The sequence below is a fragment of the Aquila chrysaetos genome, chromosome 6 (genome assembly GCF_900496995.4).
Source record: "Aquila chrysaetos chrysaetos chromosome 6, bAquChr1.4, whole genome shotgun sequence".
Taxonomy (NCBI): domain Eukaryota; kingdom Metazoa; phylum Chordata; class Aves; order Accipitriformes; family Accipitridae; genus Aquila; species Aquila chrysaetos.
In genome coordinates this window covers 30642173-30663710 of record NC_044009.1, presented here as the reverse complement: position 1 = coordinate 30663710, position 21538 = coordinate 30642173, and the positions used below count along the sequence as shown (strand labels likewise).

Genomic DNA, 21538 nt, shown 5'->3' with positions numbered 1-21538 from the left:
TCCTGTTATCTTGTGACAACACTTACAGTGTATCTTTGGGAGAATAGAGGTAAAAATTTTATTCCAAATAAAAAGGTATCCCTTCTGAATGTGGGATGGTCAGCAGGCATGCACCCATGAATATAATCTGGTTTAATGTATTTAAATGTCTGTATTTGCAACATTTGGAGTTTTATTGTTGAATAATCGACAAGCACACTTGCACCTTTTCTTCACTAATTAAACTTTTACACAGTAGACAACGTGCCCAGGCAGCATGCTGTGCGCCAAGGAGAGCATTTGAAATACACGTTCATATATTGATGTCCACATGGGCTTTAACTGACCACATCAGTGAGTGTGGGTTTAAAATATAATACCTTCAGCTGCAGTAAAAGCGAGGTACTTCCACTGCACTCTGTAAAAGAGCTACCTTAGTTTACACTGGCGGACTGATTGCTACTTCTGATGGCCCAAAAGTTGCTGCCTCAGCAGGTTCTGTGCTTCCAGGTTCTAGAAACGGGTGCAAACCAGCCAGGGAGTTTGTAGGATGCTTTGGGCTCTTTGGATGCACTTAGACATTGTGCAGGTTGGATGGCCCAGATTTTTTTTTTTTAATTGGACAATGATTTTTTTTCATGTGAAGGAGACCCTAGGAAAGCAGTACATGATGAGGTTGTTGATTAAATGATAGTTAAAACACCACCAAACCATTCCGGCCGTCTGTTAACTGGGCAGCTCCACTTCCATGGAGACACTCTCTTCCCTTTTGAAGCAGGCAACTTCCATTGGGGTACCTAGGTTATACCGAGAGCTTGATCTGAGCCTCACTCTCCAACTCTGCCTTGTTACTTAACAATTTAAAAAAACAGTAAAAATTTGCTTGCATTGAGTAAAAGTCTCTACAACCTTTCATTTACTGGCAACTAAACGTAGCACTGATCAGTGGGCAAAGAGACAGTCGGGAACACTTCTAAAGCAAACCCCATGCAACTATTTCATTCATTCTGGGGTTTGGGGCTCCAAAAAAGGTGCATAACTCGAATCTCCTGTATATCATGGAATGCTGGAATAGGGCTGTCTATGAAGCCAGCTGTGACCTGTGGAAGAATAATTTCTGCATCTGGACGTGCTAAATGCATCCAAAGGAAAGGAAGGGAGGTACAATAAAATAAAAACATACAAGTAATGGAAAAAACTCTTCTTCTAAAAAAAAAAATTTTTTTTACATAGTTCCAAAATATGCACTAGATTAATTTCTTAATTTCTGTGATATAAAAAACAGACAGGTGTTCTGTTTAAACAAAACCACTTCCGTTTTACTGAAGAGTAATCATTCATATGGGTTACTTGCCACAAAAGATTGCTCTTCTGTTTGTATACATATGACATTTTTCAGAAGCAGATTAGCTATTATGTGAAACTTACGTTTCAAAAAACCCCTCTGTTTAGATTATAGAATGTTTGAGTAATGGAAATATGCTCTACATGTAATTGTAGTTTAATTGGGCAGTGTCAATAATCCTTTTGAATTTAGTATATTTCCTGGTTTTGATGCTAGCATTGTCTTTTGTGATGCATTATTTTTGTTCTGATGTTTCTGACAACCTTTTTGCCTCAATGGCCTTTTTTTTTCCCTTTTTTTCTTTTTTTTTTTTCTTTTTTAAGGGGGGCAAAATGTGTCATGCCCGACAACTAAGTTTGATCGATGCATAGTCTGATGAACTGTCATCCCAAATTCCCATGTGAATTAAGTGGAAATCTGATTTGAATATTCCAAGTCAATTACAAATTTTAATCCCTTCAATTGCTTTTGGCCGAGATTAAAAATATCTCTTGAAGTTTGTTCTGTTGCCCTGCTAGGCAGGACAAATTGAACCCCATTCCTTGTGTCTTGGTGCAAATGACAAGAGCAGCATTAACTTTATGCTCAAATCTGTGACCAATTCTGGAAAAATACAGCTGAAAATATTGTCTGAAATCAACATTAAATCATTTTTTTCTCTCCTCTTTTCTTGCTGTTGTCCCTTATTCACCGTTTTGTCAAGCCTTGAACAGTGCAGCTTCTAGCCATGCAAATTGCTCCAAGCAGGGGCCAGTTGGAGCGTCACTCCTGCCTGTAAGCTTTGGGGAATTTACTTTTAATGCATGAAACCAAAACAGATCTAGTATTTTATAAAGCTTCAAAGTATTGTTTGGGGAGTTTTTTGTTCTCATTGCTTCTCGGTGTTAATGCTCTTTCTTTAACAGTACAAGATCTGAACTACCCTGGGCTACTGCATGGGTTCTGTGGTTTGTTTTACATGATGCTTTTCTTTTTGCATACTTTCCATTTTTAATGCGGTAGTAGAAAAAAATGTTAACCATTTTTAACTTGTCCGTTAACAGGTTCTGTGACTGGCTGCCACGTAATCTTTTCTTCCTGCAATTGTATCTACCTGCACAAGCAGTCAAGCAATCAACAGCGAAGATGCTTCTTTTTTCAGGGACAAAGAAATACTGCTTATAGTATAGTTTGGCCAGCCATGGTTTCTCCAGCTCACTCAGTTCCTAAGGTACTGCAGTTTCTATTATCTAATCTGTTCTTCAGTCAATATTGAGTTCGACTGCAGGCTTGATCAAGTGTATTCGTTGTCCGACAGCGGGGCGTTTGGATCACCGTCCTGTTGCTTGGTCTGGTATTTGAAATAGGAACGGTCGTGAGAGAGGTTTTCAGCTGCCTACCATGTTAAACATAGGGGTATATCTAGTTATTAGGGAGTTTAAACCTGGGGCTTGTTCAGTTATGGTAGTATAAACATGGAATATTATAATCATCTGTCAACACTTAACACTTCTGGGTCCAGATTCTCGTTTTGGACAATTATAGGCAGTCGTACCAAAAGTCCGTAGGAATCATTCATAATCGTCTAAGTCCTTTTCTGAATAAATCTCTAGCAAGCTAATTATTAAAATGTTTGTATTTTACTGAAGGTTTTGTTAATTGGTTATGTCAGATTTAGGAAGACAACATACAACAGCTGGTAGCTGTCCCGCAACCCCACTGCATGTTCTAAACTTGTCTTTGCTGTGCCTGAGTGGTTTTTTTTTCTTGCAACATATACTTTTATTTTTATTGACTTTAGAGCCAAAAGGAACTTTTTCATGCAATTTTAACATGTGTTCCACTTCTGTTTCCCCCTTTTTTCTTTTTCTTTTTCTTTTTTCTCTTTTTTTTTCCCATTTAATTACAGCATACAGATTAACTGTTTAGTATCTTTCCTTTAGCCAAAAGAAAATCAAAGTACCCTCTCTAAACAGTGCTTTTCAGGATGTGCATTAGTACTTTTTTAATTTTACTTTTAATTTTATTATAGATTTCTTATGCAAAATATAGAGTATTTCCATTGCCCAGTTGTTAGACAGGAAAGCAAATAAGGATGCTGGATGTAGGGCTCTTACACCTAAGAGGCTGTGGAAGCTCTGTGTGCAGGGAGAACATAGGATTACATGCTTTATATATTTTCAGAAGTTTAAAAATTGTAGACAAACTTTTTTTTCTGTATTTAGATACTTCTTTTAGCATAAAGAGGGAGAAATATATTCTCATACTGAAAAGTTGTCTTCACAGGTCAGAATTCTCAGACTGTCTAAAAGTCAGTCCAATTCTTCCACTCTGAAAACTTGAGGGCAAAGTTATTAATTTATACAGAGTATGCCAGAAATAACATTGAAATAACGGGTTTTTCAAGATGTTGGTGTGAAACTGTATACATAGACATTTGTATGTATGCTGCTTTGGGCTTCTCCCTTAACAGATCAGGTCAGCAGGGTCAGGTCTCAGCAGTTAACTAAAGTGCCCTCCAAGGGGAAGGCAGGGGTGCTGCTGTGTATGGAGTTGATAATCCAGCAAATGGCGGGGCAGTCTAAATTAAGTCCCAAACTACTACAATAGGATGTTGTTAGGGTTGATACACCATTAATCTGAACGAAATGTAAATCTGAAATTCTGTTGACATAAGCCCACTAAAGATAGTTTCACTTTTTATCGGAGTAGAAATTAAATACCCATAGGAGTAACAATAGTCTTCCTATTTAAAGTCCTGCGAGAGCTAATTGGTTGCCCCACTCTTCTCTACTCCTACACCCTGCTGTTGTATGGTCTTGTTGTGTACAGCCCAAGTGCCCACTTTGTTTTCTGCCTGCCGGCTTGATTCTGTATTTTGTGAAGTCAGTGCAAAACTCGCCCTGTGGCCAGCGTGGTGAAGGGACTCTTCCCCAGCCAGTGAAACAGCCCAGGACCCTCTGAGAGAAAGTACATTTCCATCTCTGTGCAAGACATTACCGTTATTATTAGTTTGTTGTGTTTATACACGTGTCATTAAATTGTTGTGGATTTAAAAAAAATCAGAAATGAAATTTTACCTCTGCATGAGGGCTGAGAACTTTATGTGTGGGAAAAATTAAGTTTATTACACTTTCCTTGACACAGCAAATTGGGATACCCGTGCTTGATGTTGTAGACGGACAAATTTGGGCATGGCATATGAACTAGATTAATAAGTAAAAACCTCTAAATTAAAATAAGTTAAATCTTAAGGTTCTTAGTCAAATCCAATCTCATGGAAGTTAATAGGAGTTTTCTCTGAATGAGAAGCTAAGGATTTGATCAGTTTTATATTTGAGCCTAATTCTCTATGTTTGTCCCATTAGTTCCAGTGTTTAGATGCCTTTTGTAGAAAGCGTGCCTCTTTGCAAAAGAAAATGAAGAGTTTTTAAGTCTCTTTCTCACAGTTTCAAAACTTGCGACTGTCTGCTGGAAGTCAGCTGCAGTATCTGGGGTTTCAGCACTGGAAGGCTAACAGACTGTGTAAGTCAGTAGTAACAGGCAATGTTAAGTTCAAAAGGGCAGTGGAAGAAATACTGAGGCAGCCTTGAGGGTTTGCCCTGATGGCTTAGGAAGGTCGATACTACGACAGAAAGGGCAAGCTGCCATGAAGCAGGAGGCAGTATCTGAGAAAATGATCCCATTGTCATGCTCAGTTTTCTGATCTTCATTTTCAATCCTTTTTCTCCAAGCACATAAAGAAGCCAGACTATGTGACGACAGGCATTGTACCAGACTGGGGAGACGACATAGAAATTAAGAATGAAGATCAGATTCAAGGGCTTCGTCAAGCTTGTCAGTTGGCCCGTCATGTCCTGCTTCTGGCTGGAAAGGGCTTAAAGGTAACAATTACACAAGTCCCATAACAGCTTGGATGTCTTTTATGCTTTCACTTATTTGGGGATTTTTTCTACTTTTTTTTTTAACTTTCCCTTAATGTGCATCTAACTTTAAGTTAGCTCCTGAAAAAAGAAGGATTTATTAACTTTTGATTCAGTCCATGATAGGCCTGTTTAATTATGCCTGTATTTTGGACCTATGTAGTACTTAAAGTGAGTTGCTGGCTGTGATACAATATGTCTCTGTCTGTAATCTTCCTCTGTTCAGATTGTGCCAAATCACCTGAGTTTCTCAGAAGGCCCACACTACATTTTTTCCTTTCATTTCATCGCCCATCTTCCTTGTATGTTGTGCTTTCCAGCTCTGCGTGTGTGCAAGTCCAAAGGGCTGGGCTGCCTCCTCCGTTCCCATCCATCCTTCAGCCCCTCGCTGTCCCACAGGGTCCAGCGCAACTCGTAGAGCTGCCGTTGAAAAAAACAGCTGCCAAATTCCACACAATTTTCTGGAGTGCACTGATAATAAAGCTTCATGGTTTCCAGAAATGTTTCTACATTATGCTTTTTGGGATACCTCCCAAGTTAAAACGTCCTGGGAGGAGCTTACTACCAGGTTTTGCAGATGAAAGAGTGCTTTTTTAGCCTTGCCGTGGTATTTCATGTAATAGCTTACTGGATAGGGTAAAATGGGTTGAGTAGCTATGAGATGCAGAGATAGATGGGGACTGTAGGTCAATGCCATTGACTTAAAAGGGGAAAAAATTATCAGTTTACTGTGCATTTTTCTTTCAGCTGTCATCACACTTTCCCAGAGGTTTAATTCTGGAGCTGGGGTGGCCAATAACAAAACTGCCTGAAGCTTTGATCTTATATAGGCTCGTGCATGTTTAACTTCTTTATGTGCAATTATTTCCCAGTACAGTAAAACTTACTCATGTGAAGTTAAGGGCATATATATGTTTCTGAAGGATCAGGGTGCAATGTGGGTTTTGAATGAGAGCAGTTTTTCACTAATACTCTTTGGTTGTTATCATGTGTAAAATACATGTGTATGCAGCACGGTGTAGCTTATGATGCAGTTCATAGTATGTGCCAAATCATACATAATAGCAAAATACTACATACAGGTAATGAACGTTTTGGAGCAAGAAGGTGTATATGGTAAGAATTACATGACCATGAGCTGTGGACTGGGAGGGAGGTGGCATTTGGAGTTGCAGTGCCAAGACCGCTGCCCAGGTCAGCCGCAGACAGGTGGTGAGCTCCATTTTACGCCAGTAAGTGTTTGGCCAAGACTCCCCTGACTGGGGGGGTGCTCCAAAGCCCTCCCTCATCGACAGCAAGCGTCTTCTGCTTTCCAGCCTGACGCTGCACGTGGCCAGTTTATACCCATTTGTTTTTGTGCCAACACCGCTCTTTAAAGAGCTTCCTGCCTTTCCTTGAGTCTGTCCCCTTCACACAGTAACAGAGCTATTAGAGCTTTCAGTGCACCAGACTAAACAAACTGAGCTCTTTTAGGCTATTTTCCTAAGGTAAACTCTGCATTCCCATTTTATCTGAAGAGACCTATCCCTCCACCTGTTCCTGCTGTCTTGCTGAACCCACCTTGCACGCAGCCCTCCAAACCAGCTCTCACCTGTGCTTTAGCTAATGGCAGTAACATCCCCCAATGTAACAAAGGTGTGTTATAATGCATAGGTGCAGAGACAAAGTTTGGGCTGAGCGTGGTTTTGATATTACCATTTACTGCCCATGGGACTTAAAACTACAGTATGGTATTATACACGATAGCATTTCCTGAGTTTGAGTTGAAGATCTGGGAACAAAGCAGTAAATTCTATAACATGGAAGTATTTTGTTGGATACCATCAGGTTGCCCTGTCCCAAATAAGGGATGAGATATGCAGTAGGTGCCTCCCCAACCTTAACCAGCTAGCAAAAGCTCCTTTAAAAGTAAAGCAGATACTGTCAAAAGCAGAAATTTTCACAGTGTGTAAGCCTGCCATGCAGAGAGCACGGATCTGTCTGCTGAGTGTCCAAAAGCGACATCAAATTCCTTGAGCAGAGCAGCGGCAGACAGCACCCAATCCGGTACATAACGGTTCAGTTTGTCTACAGGCTGAAGATAGATGGGTGAGCGAAGGCAGGAGCAACAAACCTGTATTTATCCAGAACCGATGGCTGCAGCACCCAGTGCATGCAGACGGTGCGCCAGGGCTGCGGCTGCCGTCCCAGCGCAGAGGCTGCAATGGCTACTGCAAAGCAGGGGGGTTGTGTAGTTAACCCCAAATCCTGGTCTTGAGTGGGTTCATCGCTCCTCATCTGCCCAACCAGGTTTTCATGCTGAACAAGATGCAAGCTGAGCAAAGAGACCTGGTTTTATCCTCAGCACAGTACACAAGTGCACTCCCCTGTATTCACTGTGCGTGATCACGCAGTATTTCAATATATGGATAAGTATGCCTCCTGCGCCACAGCCTACCTATATTCCATGTGTTACTAAAAAATCCTCCAAAATCACAGCCACTGTAGTGTATGTGTACAAAGTATGATTTTCAAAGGCTCAAAACTCATTCAAATCAAAATCAATTTGCAGAGGGACCCTCAAAGGCACTTCTTCTCAATGAGGGAGGTTTCCCTACCAAATTTCAAATTTCAGCTCTAACCATTCCGGAGACAGAGTCGATCCAAAAGAAAAGCGAGGAGAATGTTATTTTAAGCATGTGCATTTTCCACTCCATGGATACTCAGAAAATGACTGAATGATTTATGAGAGGGTTTTTTTAATATGTAAAATCGTGAGAAAAGGATGAATCTAGAAAACGTCAAGCATAAAAATGAAGATTTCTGAAAATGATGGATAAGCGCTTGTAGATTCACTGTGATCATCCAGGCTATGGCAACTTCAGGTAAAATATCCTCAAGATATGGAGCAAAATATTTAAATCTTTTGTAAAATTAAAGAATACTTGGAAAATAATTTCATAAAATGCACAAGTATATTATGATAAATGTACAGGGAAGTTATCAGAATTAAGATCCTTTCTTTTACAAATAAGAAGGGAAAGTAATGTCGTGTTTTAAAGGACTGAAAGCATTGAAACCAGACATTTCTATAGCAGCTACTGAAACAAGATGCCATGGAAAATTGGTGTCTTTGAGAAAGCAAATGTGGAAAAAAGAAGGGAAAGGAAGTAGACAGTATTTTAGGTTTTCTAGGAACCTTTGAGTGCTCATTTCTGCTGCATGCTTTATTTAAAACCTTTTTCTCTTTAAAAAAAAAAAGTCCAATATATCAATAAAGTATATTAGACAGTTCAGTGTTTTGTATCAAAGCAGCGTATTTGAAACATCCAAGATTTCATTGGAACGGTTGGCTGCAATCACATTCAGTAAATATGAGAAACTATCTTTGCTTTTTTAACAGGATGTTATGTTTGATATTTTAGGTTGGCATGACAACTGAAGAAATAGATTCCATTGTTCATCATGAAATAATCAGACAGAATGCCTATCCATCACCTCTGGGCTATGGAGGTTTTCCAAAATCTGTTTGTACTTCTGTAAACAACGTGGTATGTCATGGTATTCCTGACAGGTATTTCCCCAATAATATACATTTTACCACCGGGAATGAAAATGTTAAACTGAAATTAATAAATTGTGTTTAATATTGAACATACTTCAGCTTAACTAAATGTCATATGTAAACGTATTGCACATGCATATCGTGTTACCACACAATGCTGATAGATGTTATAGAAATGTATGTGAAATAGAAAAAAAAAATCCTGTTTGTCCAGACACTTAAAAAAACAGCATAATGCCTTTAGAGTTTAGTGTGTGGAAAAAAAAAAAACCAATACAGTCTGATTTTTTTTTTTTCTCCAGCAAAATATAGGGTAAGGAATAAATATATTTGAATTTATGTGGGTTTTTTTTTAAACTTGCAATACATTCAGCTACTCACAAAGTAAAATATGAACCCTAGTGAGAGAAAAAGAATAAATATAATGGTAGATTTTTCAGGTGTTGATATGTGTTTCTGGTAGTTGTTTCTCATTATTTTATATTCAGCTACACTTGTTCTCTAAGTAGTGAGAGCTGAACATTAAAAATTATTATTGTGTTTGCCTCTGCCTTCCTCCATCACAAAATATCTACCCCCTGATTTTTTATGTATGTGTCATTAGGTGTTTATTCTTATATTCCCTTTGTTGGGAACTGTCTGTCACCATTTTTTTTTTTTTTTTCTGTTTATGTTTCAGTCGACCTCTTCAGGATGGAGATATTATCAACATTGATGTCACGGTGAGTAATTCATATAAAAATAGTCTTTGATCAACTTTAGAATCACTAGTAGCAACAGGAAGAATAGTGGATTGGAGATGGGGGATGCACAGATGGATGTGCTGTTTACTTCTGAGCCAAGGCACAAGCAGCTGGTTTCCTTTTTTGTTTTTAACTGTGTGTTTATTCCAGCTAGACCCAGGCCTGACTTGAATTTAGGACTGGAATCAGATGCACTGAGATCAATGTTGGCCTAAGTGAAATGTCAACCCAATCCTGCTATGTGTCATGTTTTTGAGAAGGTGTAATTGTTATTGATCCACTGTGTAGTTAATGCAGAGCACCACAGTACTGGGCAGCAGCTGAAGATAGATATGTATGAGATGAGCTAACATGAAGAAAGCCAGCATTTTTCCTTCACTCTGCCAAGATTGATCTTCCTCTTCCTGCTGATTTTGAGTGGGGCCTGTCATTATCTTACTCTGTCATTAGAGGCTACATTGGCCTGTGTATGTCAGTCTATTTGGACAGCAACTCTTTTGCTAGCAGTGTTCCCTACATTTATTAAAATCCCCGAAGGTAGTGTTGTGTTCCATTTCTGGTATAAAAGCCCTGAACCTTTTGCGCAGAAACAGAAATAGTGTGATATAATCGTGACTTAATATTTCCAGAGAATGGTCAATTATAGCTATTTAAATAAACACTGGCTGGATTTTCTTAGGAGCAAGAAAGTACAGAAACTGGAAACCTAATTCTCATTTCATTTTGGGGGAAAAAAAAAAAAAAATTATTTGTCTCTTGCAGAAGCTTTTTTTCTTTTTACTGTGCATGTTTTTATTTTCCCAAAATGCTGTTTATTTCCAATATGAATGCAGACGTCTTTTGAATCCCACCAGTTTTTTTTGCAATAATGTGTCACGTACAAGGGAGCAACATCTCATAAAAACAAGCTTTTTTTAATCATTAAAGAAACTCTTGGTAACTTGATACTATTTTCCATGGGCCCAAATTTCATACAGGCAGAAGCGAAGAAATCTCTAGCAGACCTACCTCTGAGCATGAGTTTCAAGCTTTATAAATTTTTTTTTCTATTAAAATTAGGGTCGGTGACCTTTTTCCCATGGTATACTCACATGTGATCCAGAACTGTGTTTGGTTTGGGTTTTTTAATCTTGCTAAATTCTTCCTCATCTCCATACTTTCTAACTGTAGAATTCCAACTATCAGGTTTACACAGTGCGATCTATCATTTTTAAAGTATATTTTTGGCCTACATTTTTACTTTGGTGAACTGGTGTAGCTTTGCTCATTTTATGAGACTAAATCAGTTTGCAACAGCTAAGGATTTAACATCTGATTTCTTTGTATCTCATTAAGGTTCATTTTATTTTTTTGTTTTATCTGTCAGGATAATAATGACGCCTTAGATTATAAAAAAGTGGAGATTCATATCACAGATACTTTCCATGATAAACTAAATGAAACATTTTTATATTAATGTGGTGTGCATACCTTGTCTACTCGGCTTTACAAATTATGTCTGACTAAATGTTACTGGTCTTTTTTGAAGACATATTTTTATTTGTTTTCGGTTTACTATCATAAAATAAAATAAATCTTGAAGTTTCTGTGAATGTGAAGATTCCTGCAAGGATGGGAATTGATGATTATCTTTGTAAGATTTTTTTATCATTTAAAACTGAACTGTGCTGTGTTTGATAATTGCTCAGTTCCAAAATAGCTGAGGAAAAAATGTTACTTTTCAGCGTTGCTAACTGATCTTTTAGCTTATTTTTAATGAGCAAAACTGGGACTTTTCACAGGTGGACAGAATAAAAATCAAAGTAAATATTGCACAATAAATTGTTTATAATTGTGTACAGGTTCTATAAAATGATTAAATAATATTCTGGTTATTAAGTGTGAACACTTCAAATTGTTTGAAGAAAAAAATCCATACTTGCGCAATTAAGATGGGAGAATTTCATAGATGAAATACAAATTTTATTGGCTTGAATCATGTAGCGTTTGAAATGTATTTTAGTGTAGAAACAATAGCATTATCCATCACTGAATCCTCAGCATAGTGCAATTTTCAGCCTGCCATTACCAGGTTAATGTTTCTTACAACTTGGTTCTTTCATTGACTTTTAAGGAATTAGTGTGTTACAGTTGCTGTGGTTGTAGCTTATTAACGTCAAAAATATGTAATTGCAGTTGATGGGCTGCAGTAAATATTATTATTATTTTTAAGCTTGCCTGTTTTAAATCTGTATTTGCTTTTCCAGGATGATGATGTTTAATGGTGAGCTTTTGTTTGTTGTACTTGCTAGAGCTAAAAATGAACTAGTTTCATTTAAATACCAACTAGCTAGATTAAAACCTGCCCGATGGGCATTAAATTAAAAAAAGAAAAGATTTAGTGGCAGTCTGGACTGGCAGAGGAAGGTATAGAGCAGGGGATCGCAGCTGCTGTCCGCCAGAGCGGTGGCAGCACGGTTGGGCCCTTGCTGGCACTCACCTTTCTTTAAAACACCCCTCGTTCCTAATTGCCTGCATTTTCTTCACATCTCGGCCTGAACACAAACCGGGCCTTGGGATAAACTGTCTGTAGCCAATTTTTTTTTTTTTTTTTTTTTTTTTTTTTTTTAGTTTGGAATCGACCAAAAAGAATGTGAGTCTGTCTTTCACAAATAGGTCACCAGTGGCAAAAGTTCAGTGTTTCGAGCTTGGTGACTTATTAGTCCTAGAAGGATAGCTGCCCACTGTTCAGGAGAGAAAAAATGTTTTAGAAGATCAAAACTGTGCACCATTATAATTTGTCTTTCCGTAGGGAAATTTGGCTTTGTCTTACAATTACGTGCCTGCCTGCCGTAACTGCAAACCCCATTTTAATGGCACATTGCAGAGCTCCATAGCGCATAGCCAGGGTTTCCTGTGCCCAGCAGAGAATTTCCGGAGAGCTGAGGTTTAAAACCTATGAAATGTCAAAAAAAAAAAAAAAAGCCCAACCCAGTATGTAATTAATTCAACAGGGTGCTACATTTTCAGCACATGAAACTTTGTGGTGCCAGAACGGTACGTTTATTCTCTTTCAAAATTCATCTCTGGAAGTCAGAAGTAAAATCCAATGTTAACACCACTTTGTAGTTTAAAAATGAGATTGAAGAAAACGTGCAACAGCTGGCGGTGGATTTGGCCCGTGCTTTCCGTGGGGCTCCCTCTGGATGTTGGTAGCAGGGTACCCCTCTCACCCAGCTGCGCACAGCATCCCCTCAAAACCCCACGGGAGGATGCTGTCTGCGGAGGTGCAGCTCTCCCTGCCAGCCCCTGCTGGGTCTCCCAGCGCCCACGGCCAGCACCGGGGCTCGACACCCTACCCCTGTGGGGTGCAAGCGGGTCCCTGGCCCCGGGTGGGTGGGCACCCCACAGCCCCCAGGGCCCCCTTCACCCATGCACGGCCCCCGCCCGTCTTCTCGCACACTGCCCAGTTAGCCTCATGTCCTGTAGCTGAGCAGTGTCGTCGTCTGGTGCGCTGCTGGGCAGTGGTGCACAACTTCTGCTTTTCTTGAATTTTTAATTGGCAACCCTTACACACCTTGCACTCTTTCATGCCTTTTTTTTTTTTTTCTCTGCAATGTTTCGCTTTTCCAGTCTCATTCTCGCAAATACAGCTTACCCGTGGTCTATCTGTTGCAATATATAGCTCATTCCTAGAAATAATGGATTTAATTAAGGAGATGATCTGTTTCTGGATGCAAAACAAGAAAATGTCTTTACATTTCTGCGTATGTTTAGGTGTATTACAATGGCTACCATGGTGACACTTCTGAAACCTTTTTGGTGGGCAATGTGGATAAATCTGGTCAAAAGTTAGTGGAGGTTGCCAGGAAATGTAGAGATGAAGCAATTGCAGCCTGCAGACCAGGGGCTCCCTTCTCTGTAATTGGAAACACAATCAGGTAAGCCTTATATTGACAAGTAAAGGGAGGGCTGGCAAGTGGGACAAAGGTTATTGGTGGTTTGGTATAAAGCTGATGACATGTTTTATGATTCAAAACCATCATTTCAGTCTGATATCAGTATGTGAACTGCCAAGCTATAATGTTGTTCCTTGGGTAAGAGAGATTTTTTTTTTTTTTTAAAGTGAATTACACTAGGGTCAGCAAAGATAACTGTAGAAAGAGACAAAGATATTCATAAGGTAGATTTAAATTAACAGATGTAATTTGCGGTGGGTTTTTGTTTATTTTTTATTTGTGTGTGAAACTACACCTCATCTGTCTAACAATGTGAGAAGGTTAGAAACCATTGTTTTCGTTGTATAGCAATAACAAATGTTACAAAGGAATTAGTCAACATAAATAAGTCTCTTTGTTTAAAAAGTACAAAAATATTTAACTCGAGAGCTTCTGATCTTACAAAGAGCAGTGCATGCTAACGTCACAGGGAAAAAAGAGCTCACATTCAGAGGTTTTTCCCTGTTTTGCATCTCTCCTATCCTTCACATAAATGTAGTCATGACTCTTCTTCTGCTGGTGGTTTTGAATAAAAATATGGCTTAGTTTTTTGAAGGTACCTATGGATTATTTTAAAATGTTTTCCAAAAAAGAAATAGACATATATCGTATACATTTCATTAAGCAATACTTCTCTGGAGTATTAATGGTCCCAACATGCTATTGAATACATTCTGATTACTTAAAAGCTGCAAGGCTTAGTCACCTTGAAAGGATGCTGCTTTTTTTTCTTTGTAAATCTTCAAATACTTTAAGGAAAAAAGAGAACGGGAAAATATCAGTTAGATGTATTTATAGCTTTAAAAATATTGTAACAGAGTCTGAATCAAACTTTAGTAAAACCTCTTTGGGTTATATCTGAGAAGCTTTTATTGAAGACTTTGTATAAAATTGTGTTTTTGACAGTTTTAAATTATAGGCTAACTAGCCTGGAGAAAAAGGATAGTGTCTTTCTGTTCTTTCATAGGAAATGTTGAATCAGACCCCTACTGGGAAAAGAAATTTAATGCATATCTCACTATCTTACTGTCCATGAATATAATAGAAGTGAATTCAAAATGTAGTTTTATTTTTGCAAATGGGATGAGTCGATAGATGCACCTCATATTTTTGAACACCTAGGGTTCAACAAATTTACTGGTGGTGCTCTTGCATTTTAACAAAATTTATTCTTGAGTAGAAGGGGGCACAGAACACTGGATTCTTATTCAAGCATTCTATCGAGCTCTGCATTCATGGCTGTGTCTAAAGGGCATGTCAGCCTTTGATTCTCTCTGAGAGGTAATTATCCTTTTCCTGTCACGGAACAACAAATGATAGCTAACTACAGAGGCACATTTGCAGTAGTCACATTCATCAACTGCAGAAAAAAAATTCAATTTAATTGTGCAACACAGCTGCACATAGGCTTTTTGAGCATTTCTGTTGTTCTCCCTGTCTTGCTATTCCTCCCTCCAGATCTATTTTTTAAACTTTTTTTCTGGTTATTTTTTTCCCCCTTTTTGTCTCTTCTTCCATTTTTACTCTCTGTACTTTCTTGTTAAAGTAATTTTCCTTTGTGGCTCTCATTCTTTTTTCCCCATTGAAGGCTATGAATGTAGAAAATTATCACAATTACTCATATAATTGAGCCTCTTTGTAGCAAGTGCAACTCCAGTAGCCTTTCTCCATCATGAAAATGGTTTCATTATAGGGTTTTTCATATTCTCTGACACCATCTACACAGAGGAACAGGCGTGCAGATGAGATGTACTAGGAACAGGGTAGATCAGTAAGGTCACAGTAGGAATAATTAGCTCTGCTATGGAAAGAGCATCTAGGCCTTTTACTGCTACATAAATGTACTGTCCGTGGCTTTTAGTCACAAAAAAACTTACTAACAAATGGAGCTCCCGCCTACTACTTTGAAAAAAAGATTTGTATCAACACTACAATTTTCCATCATTAAGACTAATAACACAGAGCCTAGTATACATCAAGGGGAATAAAAAGAAAAATCTCACATTCAAGTGGCGGCTGGGTGCTGACCTTTGTTCCCTTTTTTTGTGTTCAACTTAACTCTTTACAAAAAAGAGCCACACGCCACACCAACATGCAGGTGAACTCCAACTAGTGCTAGCAAAGCATGGCATTCAGTTGGAAAATCTGATAAATCTCCATGCAGGATAATGCATTTCATTACAGATTCACTACATTAATTCTAGCTGTATTAAAAAAAAAAAAAAGGGAAGAAGAAGAAAAAGAACAGAATTGAATGTGACATTGGATTTTTGCTGTGTTGGTACGGAGGTCAGTTTACTTGCAAAGTGTAAATATATAGTCAGCGCCCCCTTTGAAAAGAAGATTAATCAAAGCTAGTAGCTGTTCAAAACTACATATGAAATAGCAGGTCATTAACTTTATTTCTCAAGATTTTATCGTGTCGACGATTTAAGTGTACTGATTTGTTTAGAACTACTTTAACACTGCCTCTGCTGAAAGATCGCCTTGGTTTGGTGAAGCTGTGTGTTTCTGGTTATTCGTCATTTGACATTTGCATGCAGACAGACATATATAATACATACATACATCACAATCTTAAGTTTCAGGAGAGTTGGATATCATAAATACCTGAGAACAAGCACCTACAAGCTGAAAACATTTAGGCCCATCAGAATGGAAATGTGTCTAGGTTTCTTTCATCAGTATTTCTATAAAGGTGCTCAAGTGATATGCAGAATGTATCTTAGGCACAAATAATTAGAATATTTCCTTTCTGCAATAGGTTTGGGAATAATTATATTGCGGACAAATGCAAATAATTTGTGATATTATTTGCATTCGGTTTTCTAACATAGTCTTTGCTATGGAAGCTTGATAGCTGACACTGAGTGTTTCATGGATAGCAGTTCCTTCTCCCATCAGCTACAAGTTGCAAATAAAAGATTGCATGGATTCATGAGTTACTTTGCTTAGAAAAATTTGAATCTTTGCTAACCTGTTCTTATTGATGGTGGTGGCAAAACTGTTCGTCAGTTCCAGTGGAAACAGAATTGGGCCCTATGTTCCATTTTCTTCTACCATTTCTGACGCTTCTCTTTCAGACAGAAACAAATCTAGTTCGAAATCTACTTCTTAGGCAGTGAATTTAGGGACATGGAAGTGTTGTGAGTGTAGAGAGCTAAAAAACATAAACGTGATATTGTTAAACAAACCAATTTCCAACTCCTAGGAAAAAATAGTAGTGATGAAAGTATTAATAAATGGTTTAAAATGTTTAACTCATAAGTATATGTTTTGATATTAATTTAGAACAATATAAAGCAGATTTAAAAAAAAATCTGTTTCTATCAGATTATGCACATTTAAACAATAAGTGGCTCAGGCAAAATAAGTCATTTTAATGTCATCTGTGATAGATTTTCCTTGACAGCTACTGTAAATTACAATTACACTGCTTCTCTCTGCACTTGAAAGTAAGCATTGCAATAAATTATCTTTTATTTCAATCCATCATGTCTGCTTTCAGAAACAGAGAACCTCAAATAAAAGTTCAGCACTATTGTAAGAAAAATACAGTAATTTGTGTTACAGTTTGAAACTAAAATGTACCTTTCCTTCAAAAAACAATTGTTGGCTTTCAAAAATATTACTAATTATACCTCAACATTTATTGTCATTATAGGGAATCCCTGAAGTTGTGCATTCCCTCAGTCTAGGATTACTATTTAAGAGAAAAATACTTTTAATATTTTCCCTGTAGAAATTTGTAATTTCTCAAATTAGATAATATGGTACTATTCAAAATAGATATTTTTATCATGAGCAAATCTAGTTGAGGCTGATGCTGTTTTCAAGAATTTAAAAAAAAAAGGCAAATATGCCATTCAGTGGTCATTTTGCTTACAATATATCTAAGAAAAACATGATTACTTCTAATTTAAAAAAATAAATTAATTCAGATCCCTAGGTAAGAAAACAATTATCATAGGTCTGTTATCTCTTTCAGTGTTTCCCAAGCGTGTTCACTGCCCAGAAGTGTAAGACAGGCTTGTTTAGCAACTTCAGCCATTCATGTCACGCTGCTCTGCAAGACTGTTGTTGATAAAGTTTCATCTCTGGGGAGAGAAAGTGGCACTGCGAGAGAAGCGTCCCTAGCTGGGAATCAGTTCACCAGGATATTCAGCCTGGGTAGTAAAGCAGTTTGTGCCATCTTGTCTGGTCAGCCAAATTCTTCCCTCGTGCCACCAGAGAGCCCGGAGAAGCACTTGCTATCGATGCTGAAAATGGGGTTTGTTTCACTTTGTTTCTTCAGTGAGGGCTTGGAATACTGGACCAGACCTACCTTGAGGAAAAAGTGACAAAATTTGGTAAAAAGAAAGGAAAATGGTGGGGGGTCCCCCCATAAATAGGAGTTCCAATCCTAAGTCTGAATGGATGGTTTTTCCTCTGGAGCTGGGATGCCTGTTATCCCGTAGGTGCTCCTGCACAGGGCCAGCCCCCTAAGGAAATTCTTTCAACCCACTTTTCAGCTTCTTAGTGGGAAGGATTTATCACCCAAGAGCTCCTTTCAGGGCAGGCTCCAGAGTATCGGGGAGAGCTTTGTAGAGAGTTGATCCTGCCTGTTGCTGCTTTGTGGCAATTTCCCTGTTGGGCTGCTGGCAGGATGGCAATGCATGTCTCCGCACTCGTCCCTCCTTTCGGAGAATTCGCTGTTGTCTGGCAACGTGGGAGGAGGATGCTCAGGAGGGAACTGACACCCAGCTCTCCTGTCTCTGTTCACTCTCAGAAGCATGATACCACCATACCAGAGGCTCTGCCTATGGGTTTAGGTGGACAGCCTGGCCCTCAGTGATGTTCCTTTACCAGCTCGGCCGCTGCCGGTCCATCCCAACGCCAGACACTTTGCCTGGCTTTGCCATCAGCAAAAGAGGAGCAGCACTGCAGGTACTCTTGACTCCGCAGCCACTGGGCTGGAACACATGGCAGCAAAACATAAAATCAAGTACTGGGCTCATTAAATGATTATGCTTTTAATCTTGCCCAATTCACCTCTGCCCAAGCACACAACATGGCTCAAAGAATAAAGTGTGTGATGACAAATGTTGTCAATGGATATTTTTAACAACGATTACTCCAAAGAACCCTTTTTTTTCCTTGATGCTGTTGGTGTGGTGTGGCTCTGCTGCCCCAGCCTTTGCTCTGGAAGGAAGTCCCCGCGGCCGAGGGGAACTGGCAGACTGGCACATCCACCCAGCGGCGCAGCTCTCCTTTCCCACGGCAGATGCCAGGCAGCCCAGCTCAGCCGTGCCGACTCCTGCCTCCCACCTTCACTGCTTTCCCACTTGCAATCAGAACTCCTCCGGCTGCCTGATCTTACGCTGCCTATCTGCAAGGAGCAGCACATGGAGCTGGGGCTGCAATCTTGTAAGGTTGCCTTCCAGGGAAAGCTGGAAAGAAAGGCCACCGCTGACAGATCCTGAGCTGGGCAACGAGACAGCAAGACCAAAATGTTGAGCTGTTGTCAGCAGCAAATGGCAAACTTGTGCAAAAATGCTCCACTCCGTGGCATCCTGATTTTTAAATCAGATTCCACAGCCTGGGAATCCTGGAGGCCGGAGAGGCTGACCAAGATCAACAGTTCAATTCACTCTTCTCAGAGCTGTTTCAAAGTCCTCCCTGCCAGCATTTACAGCCAACACGCACATTTACAGGATTACATTTGCAAGTTGTAGCTGGGGTTAGTAGCTTTGGTTTTTTATGAAAGCTAGGTGTTTTACTGTAACTCCACAAGGATGTAAGAGCTCACTAGGATTTTTTAAATACTCCAAAGTAAAGCTAGTAGTTGTGGAATGAAATTCCTTCTAAGGTGCTTCCGAAGCACATGCAAATACTAAAACCAGATTGAACGTGGCTGAGTTTCATACCTGCAGCTTATTTTCTCCACAGGTGTGTCACTTCAGGTTCATTGACCATGTTACATTTTATGTAAAGAATACCCCATCTCTGTATGTAGACATTATTAAGCGGGAAGGAGGAGGGGCACCGGCGTCTGTCAGTGCAGATGTCAAAGCCCTGTGAGCTCCAAGGTCCCCTATTTTGATCACAGACAGTAACCACTGAAGTCCTGATGCCAACAGAGTTGTTTTCAAGCTGTTTGGCAAGAAAGTGGCAGAATTCACCATTGAAATGCACGAGAACCACTTCTTTCACCACGTGAGGACGGGATACTGTCTTTAACACTGCCTTCTGTGTGCCCCGGTGCTTGTGGTGCCCGGCACGCAGCTGCTGCTGCTGCTGCCACTCTCCTCGGCGGCAGCTGACTGATGGGGCGAGAGCTTCCCCTGCCCGCAGGAGAGTATGTAGCCATGGTGCTCGGAAGAATAGCTGCACAGAAAAAAAGCTTTCTGTCTTGTGACAGAAGACGGGTTTTTCTGGGGGGAAAATCCTGTAATAATACAAAACATCTCCAGAAATGACCGTGCTCTTTCAGTGGTCAGGAATGCCATGTAAGGACATCAGCAAAGCGGGATAATCAGTGGGATTCTTTATGCTTTTGCAAAAAGACTTGCAGAAGAAGGTGAAAGAAAAGCTTATCAGGTGTTGCATGGACAGCTTCTCCCATCTCTCTTCAGAGAATCGCTTCACCCGTATGGGAATCATTATCTGCGTTGCTCTGGGCTTGGTCACTGGAGATCTTCTGCTTCATTTTGTGTATGTTTCTGAGTAATCTGGCTTTCTAACTCCTCGCCGTTCCCTGTGCTTCTTCCTTGGCCTTCAGCATCATCATAGCCAGTGGGCCAAGTCTCTGACCCAGACGTGGGTGATGTGATAGAAAGGCAGGGGAGAAAGTCTTCCATTTTTAGTAGGACTTTTCACTGCATAAACCTTCATGATCTTTTTCCACATAAAGGACGTATAAGGTAAAAGCCTGGACTTTGAACACAACCAAATGAAACCCAACTTCTAGCCTTATCGGTAACCCTCTTTGCCAGTACTTAGGACTTTGGGGGGCAGCTAAATTTGAAATTTCCATTCTTCTCCAGAGTTAATGAAAGAAATGTGATGAGTCTTTGTAGCAGGGCAATGGGTAGGTAAAAGCTAATATACAAATCCTGTTAAAATGTGCTCTTAAGGTCTGAAAACTGCAGCGTTATTAACCATTGACCCGACTCTTCTCTTTCAATGCCGTTTCGCTGTGGTGGAGCACCATGTCCCTCAACTGCAGTGACATTAAATTCTGCGACGGTGACCCACGGGCACCGGAGCCAGCACTGCAGGGTCTGTGAGGCCTGGTGTGCAAAGGGATTACTGCGTACAGCAAGCTGAGGCCACTTTGCACCTGAGTAAGCGCCTCCCCATGGGATTTAACATGCTTTAATTTCTGTGAGCGTTTACACATTTATTTGTGTTTCTTAACTTTTCCACTTTTCCATCTGTAGTCAGACTCTGAGAAAGCAATTGTTAGGGTGTAAATACAGGCAAACCTGAAGTTTTTAAGTGCCTACCTTGATTTAAAACAACCAAATTAAGCTTTTAATGTTGTAGGTGACATCTTTTCAGGCGAAATGCCTTCCTGTCTTGCTCCTGTTTGATTGTAGAAATAGTGTGGGGATGATATGCAGGGACAGGGATAGCTTCCTTGTCACTTCTAATCCACCTCCAGGCCCCCCCCCAATCTCCATACATTTCTGTTCCGGCTGTGGGCAGCCCTCCTGGCTGAGCTGCCTCAAGTCACCCCCTCCACCGCTGCCTCCACTGCTTGAGTAAGGGCAGAGCCTGAGAGTGAAGCCTGCAGACATGGGGTGGTGCAGCAGCCAGAGGACACCCCAAGTATCTCCAGGTCCTCCAGTTTTTAGGGACCGGGATAGAAATTTGCTTTCCCAACATGGGTGGGGATCGGTGCCCAGCCGTGTTCCTGCAGGCAGCTCTCAGAGACGCTCCTCCCTGAGGCAGGCCACGAAGGACAGGACAGATCTCCCAGGCAGAACTGAAACGCCATGATCGTTACGATTTGGTGTTGCTAATGTGGTGATGGGTTCATTAGAAATACGTTGTTAATTAGCGTG

General features: G+C 39.9%; 1 protein-coding gene across 4 annotated transcripts in view; it reads left to right on the top strand.

Annotated features, from left to right (window-relative positions):
- The window catches only part of METAP1D (methionyl aminopeptidase type 1D, mitochondrial), a 47984-nt gene that overhangs the window by 23608 nt on the left and 2838 nt on the right, over window positions 1-21538 (top strand). For 3 of the 4 annotated variants that reach the window (XM_030017024.2, XM_030017025.2, XM_030017027.2), the window contains 5 exons: window positions 2368-2534; window positions 5038-5187; window positions 8631-8779; window positions 9450-9492; window positions 13270-13433. In XM_030017024.2, coding sequence (XP_029872884.1) covers window positions 2368-2534; window positions 5038-5187; window positions 8631-8779; window positions 9450-9492; window positions 13270-13433 — 673 coding nt within the window. Of the gene's footprint in view, window positions 1-2027; window positions 2099-2367; window positions 2535-5037; window positions 5188-8630; window positions 8780-9449; window positions 9493-13269; window positions 13434-21538 lie in introns of all 4 variants that reach the window. The other variant, XM_030017026.2, reaches the window with a different exon arrangement.